The 14191-nt window shown below is 37.5% G+C and overlaps 2 protein-coding genes across 2 annotated transcripts; one reads left to right on the top strand and one right to left on the bottom strand.

Annotated features, from left to right (window-relative positions):
* Positions 1-2509: 2509 nt before the first annotated feature.
* LOC103718326 (chlorophyll a-b binding protein 7, chloroplastic-like) lies at positions 2510-4712 on the top strand. Its single transcript, XM_008807083.4, has 5 exons — positions 2510-2623; positions 3055-3240; positions 3368-3405; positions 3737-4251; positions 4412-4712. Exons 1-5 carry the CDS (start codon positions 2577-2579, stop codon positions 4427-4429), a joined length of 804 nt encoding a protein of 267 aa, XP_008805305.2. The 5' UTR covers positions 2510-2576; the 3' UTR covers positions 4430-4712.
* Positions 4713-13022: 8310 nt separating this feature from the next.
* LOC103718324 lies at positions 13023-13773 on the bottom strand. The gene has a single exon (XM_008807082.4). It carries the CDS (start codon positions 13555-13557, stop codon positions 13258-13260), a length of 300 nt encoding a protein of 99 aa, XP_008805304.2. The 5' UTR covers positions 13558-13773; the 3' UTR covers positions 13023-13257.
* Positions 13774-14191: the final 418 nt, after the last annotated feature.

Genomic DNA, 14191 nt, shown 5'->3' with positions numbered 1-14191 from the left:
CTTTTTACTCGACCCAAATGCCACCCCTAATTATGCATAGCTTTTAAATGATATATATATATATATATATATATATATATATATATATATATATATATATATATAGAGAGAGAGAGAGAGAGAGAGAGAGAGAGAGAGAGAGAGAGAGAGAGATGGTTCTATTCAAGATTGGAAAGAGGATTTATAGGTTTACCATGCTGTTATGAGCAGTTCATGTGGACAAGACAGCAAATTCAGAAGATTTTTTTTACAGATAGAGAGAACAATACAGTGGAGGAGGACCAATTTTGTAAATTTTGTAGAAATTTCTTTCCTTTGATGCTTAAGGATTTTCTGGAAGGATAATGGTAGTGCAAGATTTTTAGAGCAATTCATGATCCAAAATATTATGACTTTAAACAATTTCCATTTATGTAGAATAATACATTGAAGGAGGAGTAATTACTAAATCTTTTATAATTTTACTGCATGAAGGATAACACATTGGAGGGAGGACAACTTCTAAATCTTATATGCATTTTGTCCAAAATGACTGAATTTTTATGGTAGGGTAATTATGCAATATAATTTTAAGAAGATTTGATGGATTGCCCTGCCTACGATACATGCATGGTAAATTTTAAGATTTGTTCTTGCCATGATGTGCTGGTTCGCATGTATTGCATCCTACAACTAGCCTAGTTCCTATTGGCACTTGGTACTCCAGAGACCGAACCGGAGAACTAAGAAATCTGAGAAACAACACAATCCTTAAAAAAGATGAGTGCAATAGTTGTTTCTACGAGCAGCCCTGCTATAGCCAACCATGGCTTGGAGAGTTGGTGAGGCTAGTTTCTATCTCAATCCAGGCTAGCTGAAAGATATTATTTAAATTTCTTAATTCTATATAACCAACGTCTTGGAACTAAACATCTACTCTTATGGATCCTCACGTACCTTTTCCATTTAAGCCTCTAGCGTTCTTGCAAGGCTAAGACTTTAAATTCATTCAAATTCAATCACAAACATCACGATCAACTCATGAGCAACTTAAATGGACCCGTGTTGCGGTATCCTCTAATCCACCTCATCCAAAAAGGCTAGCCGAAAAATATTATTTGTGTTCTTTAGTTCTGCATAAATATTCAAGATCTTTTCAGCAAATAACCAATGTGAAAATAAATATACACTTAGATCCTCACAGTTTCTCAAGTAAATACTAGGAGTGTGGAAAGAGAACTGGCATTCAGATTCCAATAGAGTAAGAATTATCTGGATGGATCATCACCAAGTGGCTCTACAGCTTATACAGCCACAGACAATGAGGAGTTGTGGACTTTATTTGGCAGAGAATGGGGCCTTATCTGCTGCATTGTGCTTTGCTTTTCAGATAAGCAAGTCTTGGTTCTTCACTTGTATCCTATGTTCCAGATAATTGATGCTTTAATGAAGAAATTCTGACAATGCAACTGCTAGCTCTCTCAGTTCCTCTACTTTGTATACATAGATTAGTATCAAACCTCTCCTTTCATGTCTCTGGACTCAAGGTTCAGTTATTTGGTTCGGCAAGGTGAAAGAGATGAGTTCTTAAAACAATTTTCTGTAGATTGTGGTGAAAAACAAAGATTTTCAATCTACATGAAAAATTATTTTTTTGTTATTTTCTTAATGAAAAGTTTGGTAGGTTTTCCTAGTTTCCTCGACCGAAGAAGGAACACTTAGGAGCATCGTTGTAGAGTGCTGGCTCTCACTAAGCTGGGTGCAGCAATTTTGTTTTGAATCTTCTAACGTCTTTGGAGCTCATAAAGCCATTTAATTTATTTTTGTTTTCTTGCTAGGCCTTCAGAATTGCAGCCCTCTGAGACCACTATTTTAGTAGCAGCATAAACATGGTCCAAAAATGAGGAGTGTAAAAACAAAGCCACAGCAGACTGTAAAACTTTGCTCAATACATTAATGGAGTCTTCCTGTCTAAAAAAAGCTAAAACCCAAGGCCTGACTCTATTTTGATATGATAAGACTCAGCGATTGCTACTAGTAATCTTGTTATATAGTCTTTGCTATTAGCATGGTCCTTTCGGTCCAGCTCCAACTCTCAGACCTATTACTGTTTCAATTTACATCATGATCACATAAAATCCAGATCCAAGAGGAACACAAACCCAACATCATGGACAAAATATAGCCTAACTTGATGCAACACCACTCATTTCTGATGGTCAGGATCAAACCTCCTCACCCATTTTCCAACTGGATCAAGTCATGGTCATGTTTATATATTGTCTGGACCACATAGGAAAAGATAGAGAATTTGGCTATCCATTGGTCTGACTCTGAATGCCAACCTCTTGCCAACATGATTTTTTGTCACAGCGAAGGCCTGCTTGGCTACCAGCCACAAGATTTTGGTCCATCCATGTCAGCTAATTTCTGGAGGTGAAGGATCCAGGACTCAGATTCTCTGTGCCACGTGTCAGAACACAACGGCCTCACATGACCACCCTCCTATCTCTCTAAGATAAGCCCATTCCATGCATTAAACTGGTGCCTCCTATTCCTACTCTGCTCCCCCCCATCACCACCACAAGGAAAGTGCCATGGCTTCAGTCTGTGCCACCTCTTCTGCTGTTGCTGCCATTGCCAGGCAAGATTATCTTCTTCAAAAGCTATCTATGACAAAGAATATAATGTTAAAATTCCTTTTATAGATCCTTCTCATGTAAATATCCCTCTCAAGAGGAAAATTCTAGATTTGCCTTTCTTCTTCTTCTTTTTTTTTTTTGTATGATTGCACAAATTTATGTAAATTGGTTTTTGATTACATGTAGAATAATTGTTATTGCTTATGAAGAAGCTTGCTTTTGGTTGATCAATGTAATTTAAGCCATTTATTGTAGAAAGTGTAATAGATCTTTGCTGTAAGTTGTTTCTGATGAAGGAGAGGTTGTCTTGCATGGGAAATTATTTTGTGTGGTTCTTTGTTGATCAATGTAATATGTCTAAAGCAAATGTGCTAAGAAAGGAAGGTGTTCTGTACCTCTGATCATTACATAAATTTGAATGGATTTGATTCAGCTCTCAGAAGAGTAGGCATGACCTGGGTGCAACAAAGGCATCCTTCCTTGGAGGAATGAAACTAAGGCAAAAAAAGTGTTGGATTGCACCCACCGCACGCCGAGCACTTTCAGTTTCTGCTGAAGCAACAACAGAGAGGCCACTCTGGTTCCCAGGCAGCACCCCTCCTCCATGGCTTGATGGCAGGTAAAGACTCCTTTTTTCGATCACCCTCAACTTCTTCCTTTTCATAATTCCCTCCCCAAAAAACCACAAAGAAAAAGAAAAGAAAGGCAGATTTGTATTGATTCCAATTTCACTTCCATGGATGCAGCCTCCCAGGAGACTTTGGATTCGATCCCCTAGGCCTCGGTAAGCCTAAAATCCACTGAGACTGAACTGTTAAAAAGGATAAGAATAAAATTGATGAGTAAACCATGACTGCAGATATGTGTGTGTGTGTGTGTATGGAAATTTGATATTTTCATGTGTATCTCAATCGAAACGAAAAATAGATGTACTGACTAATGCATCCTAAATATTTAGTACAAAACATTCAAATACTTTTCAAACTCAAAAATGTGTTAGTGAATTGATAATCAATGGTGACCAGAAAAAGAGTTTCAAAAGACATTTTATTCAATTGGAACTTAAAAAAGAAGCATTCCTTCATCCAAAGTGAACGTTGTTGGGTCTTACATAGGATCTGATCCGGAGAGCTTAAGATGGAACCAGCAAGCGGAGCTCGTACACTGCCGATGGGCAATGTTGGGCGCTGCTGGCATCTTCATCCCTGAATTCCTTACAAAGATTGGCATTCTCAACACTCCATCATGGTACACAGCAGGAGAACAGGAATACTTCACAGACACCACCACCCTCTTTGTGATCGAGCTCATCTTCATCGGTTGGGCTGAGGGGAGAAGATGGGCTGACATCATAAAGCCAGGGTGTGTTAACACTGATCCAATCTTCCCAAACAACAAGCTCACTGGAACTGATGTAGGATACCCAGGTGGTTTGTGGTTCGACCCACTTGGATGGGGCAGTGGATCTCCTGAGAAGGTCAAGGAGCTGAGGACTAAGGAGATCAAGAATGGAAGGCTGGCAATGTTGGCAGTGATGGGCGCCTGGTTCCAAGCCATCTACACCGGCACTGGTCCAATCGATAACCTCTTTGCTCACCTTGCAGACCCTGGCCATGCGACTATTTTTGCTGTAAGTGCCATTCCAAGATAACCTTCCCTTAATTTCCTATGCAAAAAAAACTTTGGAGTTAAGTGGCATGGAACAACTACATAGATACATAATCTCTAGAATGCAATTTTATCTCTCTGTTCCCAAATTTCAATACTCATTTTTTAACTCTATATTTCAGGCTTTCACCCCAAAGTGAAGAAGGATCAGAAGAGCATTCACTGCAGTCAACATGGGAAAGATAACGATGTAAATCTTTTGTGGGAATGGAAGCTGAGCTGAAGAGAGGAGTGTACTTATCATGGATGCTTGTATCATTAAAAATAGTACTTGCTTTCTGCTCAAGTGTTTAATGTAACAAGTGGACAGTGTACAAATAACTTCAGAAACCTTGCATATGGATTAGAACAAGTATGAGAATCTTAACAGCTAGATGTAAAAAATCAAGGTATTTCATCCTAAGGCTTCTATATAATTTTGAAGTAAGCTAGTGTCCTGTTACTGACAATAATTTAAATTTGTGAATTCTGTTTAAGAAAGAGTCACCACCTTACTTGTCAATAAAACCAAGTTAACACAAAGTCACAAATAAAACAAATATCGAGTATGCATATTAACAGACAACAATGGTGTGCTCAAGTGCATTAAAAGGATGATTTGTTAAAGTGTACAAGCCAGAGTGAAATATGACATTTTTCCACTACAACTACCCTGCCTTGACGAACCTCTAGAGAAAATGGCTAAGTACCCATCAATTCCGAAAATACCTGCAAGGGTTAGCAACTTGAAAATAATTTTTTAACACAGAAGAAGAGCCATCCTTGAAGTCCACTTATGGAAAACCTTCACAACAGCATATCATTTGACCGTATAGAGAACATTACAAAAGATGGAAGAGAACTTACAGATTTATCATGAACATGGAAAGGATCCAGATAGAATGCTTACAAGGCTCTTGGAACTTGACTAAGATCTGTGTCCATTGTGAGTTGTGCTCCTTAACCTATATAATAGTCTTATGAAACCTTTAAAGTACTTCAATTTGGAAATCAAATCTAAAAAAATTAAAAATAAAACTTCTGAGAAGAAATAAATGCAACAACTGAATCGCATATTTTTTTTACTTCACCAAATAATCTGTACACAACTGATCAGAAGAACAGAAATCTTTATCTTAACCAGTAAGTTTTGGATATTTTTTGTGATGTTAAACAAAAACAGTATACTGAATCATAATATGCACTAGAGTAATATCTAAAGTCAAACTGGAAGCTTGTCCTTAAGTATGAGGTAACTAGAGAATTTAAAAGCATAACTTAAAGTGCAAGTAGTACTTAAAAAAGAACAAAAGACAGTGGGAATTTGTAATATTGCATTTTATTCAGATTACGTAATTGCGGGACAGAAAATGGGAGGAAAGATAAAACGAGCAATAATTTTGTATATTGACACTTACAAAGGCAGCCACTTCTTCATGCTCCATTGGTCTTGGAAAGCTCGAACAATAGATTAAAATATGCATTGTCTCAGCATGTGCAGAAGTTACAATGACACCTAAGATTGAGACATCAGCTACCAACCCTTTTTACTTTCCATTACAAGAAGCCTGTGGCAATCAGCTACAAAGTGGAAGATTAGCCCTCCCCCAAATACCCATTCACCCCTTGAACCATGCCTCTTGAACAGCTACCTAGAGACTTTACCATCTCGATAAGCTGGCACCTTTGCCTTAATGATTACATTTACACATTTATATAAATCTACTTTCATATCCTCTTTAATAAATATATACTTAAGTTTCTTAAAAATAATAAAAACAATAAAAGGAAAATTGTCAGAAAATAGAAGTCCAAGAAAAAAATTGGTGACAAATAGTGTTCTATCATTGTTTTATTCATGTTTTACCTTGAGACACGTTCTATATGAGAAATCATACAACGTCTTTTCTACATAATTATTAATAAACCACATCTTTGTTCACCACGGTATGTGAATCATAATTTTAGTACTTAACAAAAGTCTGACTCTGCAACTTTCTTGATGCAACCCAATTTCGTTTTTTTAAAGTTTTTTAAAAATAGAAAAAAGATAATAGCAAAGGCGTAATGATTGCTACCAAGTATATGTGCTTTAAACACATAAAATAACTACAAAACCAACATATCTCAGGCATTAAGAATTTATAAAAACCAGTTGATTTTTGTGCTTGAGTTTACTTCAAATGATATATTGGCCATATTCATTGCACAAGAATATTACCACACAGTGTATGGCAAAAGATGGAAACTTTGGAGTGCTACCTTCTACATGCAAATGCAAACCCAAGAAAGAAAGCCTGTTCGACGTCAGCGCGCGCAAGGCACCGTAAGCAATGTCGGTTCAGGGGAAAAACAACATATTTTATAAAAATAAAGACCCATCATCAAATAAATCAAAGAAAAAAGAAAAACATCTTCTTGAAAAGAGAAGTCTGCCATTTTAGCACATTAGAATATTAAAGGTGGTTATGCAGCAAGATATTGCATAGATTCTGCTAGCAAGAACATCTTATATCCAGCAATATTCTGCAGATGCATTCATAAGAATAAGGCAACTAGTTTCACCTCACTTTATTGATTTTGAGTTATCCAGGATTTTGTGTAGTTTAGGTAGTTTTAGCTTAAAACTGAAGTTTGTTGAGATTAAATACATTAGATATGTTATACGAATGAAATAATTTATTGAAGATCATGCTTCCTAGATAGTAAACAAATTCAAAGGACTCCACTTAACAATTCAAAGCAAGAAAGATCCCGTAGATCTTGCTTGGCTTTACCATCTAAACTCATTTAGCAATATTTAAAAAAAAAAGATAGCAAATTGTTTTAGTTTTCAAAAGAAAACAAGTAGGGGATATCAAAGTGAACATCGACAATGCTTCATTGTCCCCCAAGGTTCACCAAGATAACCGAGATTCAATATCAGTCCCCAAATAGCAAAAATGGCTTAAAGTGAGATAGTTTCAACAATTTCAGTCAGTTTCAGCTGAACATTCAATCGTTGCCTACGTTTCAAAGCATATGATGCGAAGCTTTCCACATAATAATCTCCTGCCTTTTAAATTTACCAAAGATGAAAATTTTCAGAAAGATCGGATTAAGAAACAACAACTTGTGCCATCACAACCCTGGTAAAATGGTGTCAAGTCCTATGAAACAGGTTTCAATGATGAGGGGAAGATTAGGAAGGGATAAGGTTAATTTGATAAAACTGCAAGCAAAATGAAGGGAAATAAAGCCAATCAGACCAAATTTGAGGCTAATCAACTGACTGATATTGGAGGTAGTCAATGTTACAATATAAAACGACAAAGCCAAACTTGAAAGCCTGAAGGATGAATGGAGTCAAAATAAGATAAAATAATCAAAGTCACATGACTAGCATTAGTTTGGTCATGAAGAAATCTCAACTTTTACCAAAAACAACACCCAGAACAACTAATTAAAGATTGAATTAGCGCATCCAGCTTCAACAGCCTCGGTAATAAGTCCACAAGATCACATAAAAAGGCCTTGTTTGGCATCACTGCAAGTTTCCAATATTCAATTTTCATTTTGAAAAACACAGAAACCAAGGCAGAAACGACATTTGGCAACCTAGTTTCCATTTTCAATTTGTCAAAAACCCTTTCTCAATTTCTAGAAATTGTGGAAACTGAAAAAAAAAAATCTAGTTTTCACCTCTTTTTTTTCGAAAACCAAAATCATCCATGGTCACTCTACCGCCACCACCATCCTTGACAACCTAGCAGCCGGCCACTAGTCGCCAATGGTGCCACACCACCAACTCTCACTGCAACACTAGCCGCCATCACCAGCACAACTGCCACCAAACATAACCCAAGTGACTATCAAACAAGTTCTAGATTTAGATTTTCAAAAAAAAAACATTAGTTTTAGTTTACATGAAACTTGAAAACTGAAAAATAGTAGTGATGCCAAACTCAACCAAAGAAATAAACGAGCATCCAATCATATGGTTAGATTCCAATTGCTATTTTGGTGGTGAAAGGCCTCTATCAAAACCTTATTGGAAGTAATAGCATGTGCATAGATTCAAAAACCATCAGAACAAGACGGTAACGTCAGTCTCGTACTATTCTGATATGAAACCGACACTTGTACGGGTGCAAAGACGTCGGTCAACCAGCTCATCCTAGTACATAGCGATGCATCCGATAGTATTGTACCAACCATGGTCTACTGTACCGGTATCGGGCACCGGACCGATTGCCTGGCAACACGGGCCTACGTCGGGCTGGGCCTGTACCAACACAGTAGGGGAGGCAGGGAAGAGGGCGAACGGTAGAGAGAAAAATAGAGAGAAGGGGGAGAGAGGGAGAGAGGCCGGCGGAGGCTGGCGCCCGGGTAGCAAACGGAGGTTACAGCCATTCTCCTGTTTCGTTCGAAACAGAAGCCCAATCGCTAAAAAAATTCGCAATTTTTAAATAAAGTCGGCAAATCGAATTGCCTTCGCCACCCTCCGCAAGCCTCCCTCCCTTTCCTACTCGCTTTCGCTTTTTCTCTCTTTCCTTCTCCTTCTCCCCCTCCGGCAATGGTTTCGTTTTCATTACTGGAACCATCCCAGTTCGCCTCTGAGACGGCTCGGTATGGCCGGAATCGCCCAGTTCGAGACAGTTGCGTTGACCCTAGTACCAACCATACTACTTGGTACCAATACCTTTTTATTATTTTTGATGTTTTCAATTGCAGTGCATACGGTCGCTACCAGTACCATACCACTACTGTACCAATCCAATAGAAAAAAATTACAAGTTCCAATATCGGTATTTAAAACCTTCAGCATGTATACAGGTTGATTAATTGAATGAAACCAGCAATGTAAACAAGGAAAGAATTATCCAATGTTCTTAAGCAAGTCCAAGATATATGTTTGCTAGGATAGCACAACCGTTGTTGGAATGTGCTACCTCAACGCTAAGAAGATAAAGAATAACAAAAGTCCATGAGGGGTCCTTTTGATATATCAAAAATGATCGACTTCTCATAAATCTGTAGTCGCAAAAGGGATGACTAAATTTTGTCAAACCAAGCACGAGGAGATGTTAAGGCTATATATGACCCTCTTCATGTGGCAAGATTGACTCTCTTCTAATTAGGGTCAATGAAGGTATTATGCATCTCCCCACTCTACCAAAATACCGTCTTAACATCCAAGTCGAACAAGAGCTATATTAGGTTAGCGACAATAATGATGAGTACTCCAACAGAGTTCCAACTGGTAAACAATAAGAATGTCTAAAGATAGTCCACTCCATAAGTTTGATTTACTCAAACCATGTCTTGTGATGGTGCATACAGCAAATACGTACTGATATGGCATGATACTTTCAACCCATGGATGAGATATTCAAAGCTAAGGTTATGCAAGAGAAAGAAATTTCAAAAAAGCATAGTGATTAATAGGATGAGAAGTACATATTTGTTTCTTTGGCTAGGAAGAGAGGTCAAATATCAGAAAAGAAGAAGGCTAGATCTTTGAGTCCAATATGCCACAGTATAGGAATAATAAACAAGATGATGAAGAAGAAATAAAGAGGAGAGAAAGAGTCACATAGAGAAGAGAGCTTAGATGGGGAACATATGGAGAAAGAGCATTAATAGCTTGATTACCAACATTGCAATCCTTGTTAATCCATGGAAATGGTATAGATTCACCCCTTTGAGCTGGCTTATTAGTAATCGCTAATGTTAGGGTCTAGTTTACAAGAAAATTTTTATATTGGACCTTGCTTACGAATATTCATGGCAGTGAATCAGCCCATATTATCCATAATATATTTGAAATCTTTACGATCTTTCAAAATCTTAACAGCATCAATTCCATCTTTCTCATAAACAAAGCAATAATAAGGTAGATTTACAGGAGTTTGGACAAGCTTCAAGATCATTCAGAAATGTTAAGGTATAAATAGAGAGCTTCTTAGAAGTTGGAGGTCAAATGGAGGAGAATCAGGCTGAATAAATTGGGTCCAAATCTGATAATATTGGTTGAAAGTTGAAACAATAATTAATGTCAGAAAACAAAAGGACAAAAATCAAAAAAGCTTGAGACATGGAAATGAAGAAAGTCCAAATAACATTAAGTGATCAAATCTGGTGAGAAATAGTAGTTTAATTTCAGAGAAATCTTGATTTCTTCAAAAATGAGACCCAGAAACAGCCAAGATTGAATTTCTACATTCAACTTCAGTGGCTCAGTGATCAGAGCAGCAATACTTCCACTCCAAGGAAGATGAAAGCCACCAATAGTCTATTTGACTTTCAACAGCTTTCTCACAACAAAAGGCAGCACGAAAAGCCTAGCAATAAGAGAATGTTAAAGGGTCAACAAGGTAGCCATGTCCAATGATGAAGACTGGAAAAAGATTGACAAATATTTCATAGTAAATATATAGCTATTTTCTGAAAATGCAAAAAAAAAAAAACTTTGCGTGTGTCTGTTCGTGGAAGGAGGTATTCACACTTACAATTCATATATTAAATACAACTATTAAACATATTGGTACAATTTCATTGATGGATCTCAGCCCCTCATATTTTCCCTGTCACAAATAATTTATACAGAAAAAGACAGATAAAACATATCTATTAGCTAATTGACATGTATGAGAAGTACCTTGGATGTCTAGTTATCCAGGAAGGCATGGTAAATGGAGGCTTGTGTAAAAAGAATAGGAGAGAGCATAGGCCACAAAAATATGAGATAGGATATGAGATACTTTTCAGAGTGTTGACACATTTATGGAATATCAGATAGGGGTTTACGTAAGGAATCTTGTATATGGGGGTTGCTTGTCAGATTGCATATCAGCAGAAGAATTTTTTTTTGACAGAAAAGCGACTGAAGTGATAGATGGGAAGAGATTTCTCTGTAAATTGGCTAGGTACGGTGAACCCCTTGGTAATGTTTGGGATTGCATTTATCGGTAACACATTTTCAGAGTCCATTATTGCAACCACCTAAAAAGAATATTTTCTCAATTTTTTCCTTTGTTAAGAGGGTGTTATATAAGAGTTTGTACAACATTTCGGATTGGAAGGCCACCTAACATCTTAATTTTTTCTTGAAGATACCAATTATAATTATTCCCATTGAAGAAAAATCTGTCATTTCCTCTTTAAATCATGCATTTTACAAAGACTCTTCTACATCATGCCAGAATGTCTTTCAGATAATTCAAAAGGCAATTAGAAAGTAGATCAAACCATAGTATCCATAACTATTAGTAATTTTATCTGCTAATTTAAATCAATTCTTTATAAAACATGGACATGCTGGAAGAAGATGATTTCACCAAAGACACCTTTTCAGGAGACTAAAGATGGAATTCTAGCCATTCCTCTCCTAGCAGGTTTACATAACATGCAACCCCCACCCCACCCCCTCAAAAAAAAAAAAAAAGCACACTCACACACATAACATCCACATCTCGAAGTAACAACAGGTAATATACCATGTACTTGATCTTACAAGCATCTAAAGTAAACCAGATTATTTAGAAAATAATGACACCGGTGCATGGAAACCATAATTGTTATTAGATAAAAGAAATTGTGTATGAACATTCCAGTGTGCCAAACGATGGGAAATTTGTGAGAATAAAATAGCACACATGTGTAGAACATTTGATTGTTTTTCTCTGTTCTAGTCATCATGCCGTGATTACTAACCATAAGTTGACTGACCCAAAAAGTTGGGGGTTATGATTACCAATCATCATGCTGTCAAAAGTTTTTCCTGTCTTTCATAATGCAAAGAATTTTCCAGGGGTCTTTGCTAGTGTTGCATGGACACAGATATAAGAATTAGATTCGAACATGTAACCAAGTACTTGACTCAGCAAGTGGGAAAAGAAAGATACGAGGATACGTAGAATATCATATAAATTTGACTAACTTATAAAATTATACCACTAAACGTTATCTGTTTAAACATTAAAAAGAAAATGTTAAAAAGATATTGTTTGTTAAGATATTTTTAATATACATGTTTCTCATTCAAACTTCCCCATTAACTTAAGGATATTAGCAAAATAATATTCACATCTACATCTTTAAGAAATCTCGAACAAACAACTACTCAACCCTAATAACAAATTAGAGGATCAAAATCGTTATTGGAAGAGTTCCTCTTCTAATCTTTAAAAGTGTCTTTCAAAGAACTTCATAAATATCCAAGTATCCAGCATATAACTGACTTAGACGCATATTTGATACAGATATTTGGTGCTAGACACAAGTGTCCAGATAACACTAATCATTGGTTGCACTAATTCACCATATCAATTCTAAGCCCTTTTCCCCAACTTTAACATTGATCCAAATAGTCCACAAATTAGCTAAAAAACAGTGGGAAAATAGAAAAGAAAATCCTAAAGCTGACTTAGAAAAATCTCATCTCTCTCTCTCTCTCTCTCTCTCTCTCTCTCTCTCTCTCTCTCTCTCTTTGAATCTAGTATTCACACTACACCATGTTTCTCATTGCCTATACAAATTTATATGATAAGTGATCAACGGGAGCATCAAAGATTAAGAATGGAAAAAAAAATACAAATCCATTGCAAATTTCAAATTCTAACATATAGACTCACCTCCAAAGATTAAATCTTCATGCTCGTTTCTTCATATGACATCAACTCAAGCATCCAAGCATAAATAACACATCAAAATTTTCTCAAGGAAAAAATAATATAGCACAAAAAAAACAAAATAAAACAAAGCAAAAGGATGCAGAAAAACAAGACATCTTGCTTATAATCTGTATTTTTTTTCTTTCTTTTAATCAATATATGAGATGTAGTACACAGAAAAAACAGACATCAACTCCATCTTGTTCGTAAATTGACTGAAACTTCTACATGAAAATCATCATCTAAAATCATATAATTTCCCACCAATCCAAAAATAGCTGACCAATATACATAACGTAATCTTTGATATCTGGATATTTCTCTTTCTCTTATAGTTACGGCGACCGGTTGGACCGCAGGTTCAGCCGGATGGGGAGTGGCCGGCCGGTGCCGGACCCACCGCAGCGGCTGCAGGCCATCCGGCCGGACCCGGCGCAGGTCCGGCACCCGACATCGCCGTCCGACCACCGGGCGCACAGGCACGTGACCCGGCCCGTGCCGTTGCACGTGGCGCACCGCGGCGGCCGCCACTCCCCGGGCCCGGCCATCGGCCGCTCCATCGCCGACTTCACCAGCATCGCCCCGGCCAGAACCCCGAGCCCCGTCGCCAGCTGCGACACCACCACCGGATCCATCAAAGACGGTCCAAGAAACGACGGCCGAGCACCAGGCGAAGAAATCTTGTGGAATAATATAATACAAGAGAAGGTTTGAGAGACTGAGCGAGATATTACGATATAAGGAGGAGAGGGCGAGAAATTTAGGGATCACATGGCTTATTTAGGGGTAGAAGAGGAAACGTCTTGCGCGTTTGAGTGGGTCTTGACTCTCGAGAGAGTTTGAACAGTCTATTTGGGTTGGAGAGCTCGTCGCGGACTTCAAAGGGCAGAAAAAGGGGATTGGTTGGTGAAATCACTGGTTTGGACCACGTGCACCAGTTCTAAATCACGCTCCTCAGATGGAGTAATCATTATATACTCCGCATGCACTAAAATGATCGGGCACACAGCCAATCACAACCACTAATTTCTGTATGCTTTATTTATCAAGTATGCATCTTGATGCATTATTATAGGAACCAACGATAGTAATAATCAGCTACATACACGACAATGTTGGTGTGTGCAGTGTAGGAGATAAAAAATTTTAATCTTTTACTTTTTTTTTTTTTTTCCATCCACGCATATGCGTATCGTTGGTGGATCTGGTCCAACCGATAACTTCTAATTTGGAATAGAGTGGGATGAGGAAGGCATAAGGAGGTTTCCT

This window comes from Phoenix dactylifera, chromosome 14, assembly GCF_009389715.1.
Source record: "Phoenix dactylifera cultivar Barhee BC4 chromosome 14, palm_55x_up_171113_PBpolish2nd_filt_p, whole genome shotgun sequence".
Classification (NCBI taxonomy): Eukaryota; Viridiplantae; Streptophyta; class Magnoliopsida; order Arecales; family Arecaceae; genus Phoenix; species Phoenix dactylifera.
Note: the sequence above shows the minus strand (reverse complement) of the source record. Positions and strands in the feature narration are given on the sequence as shown.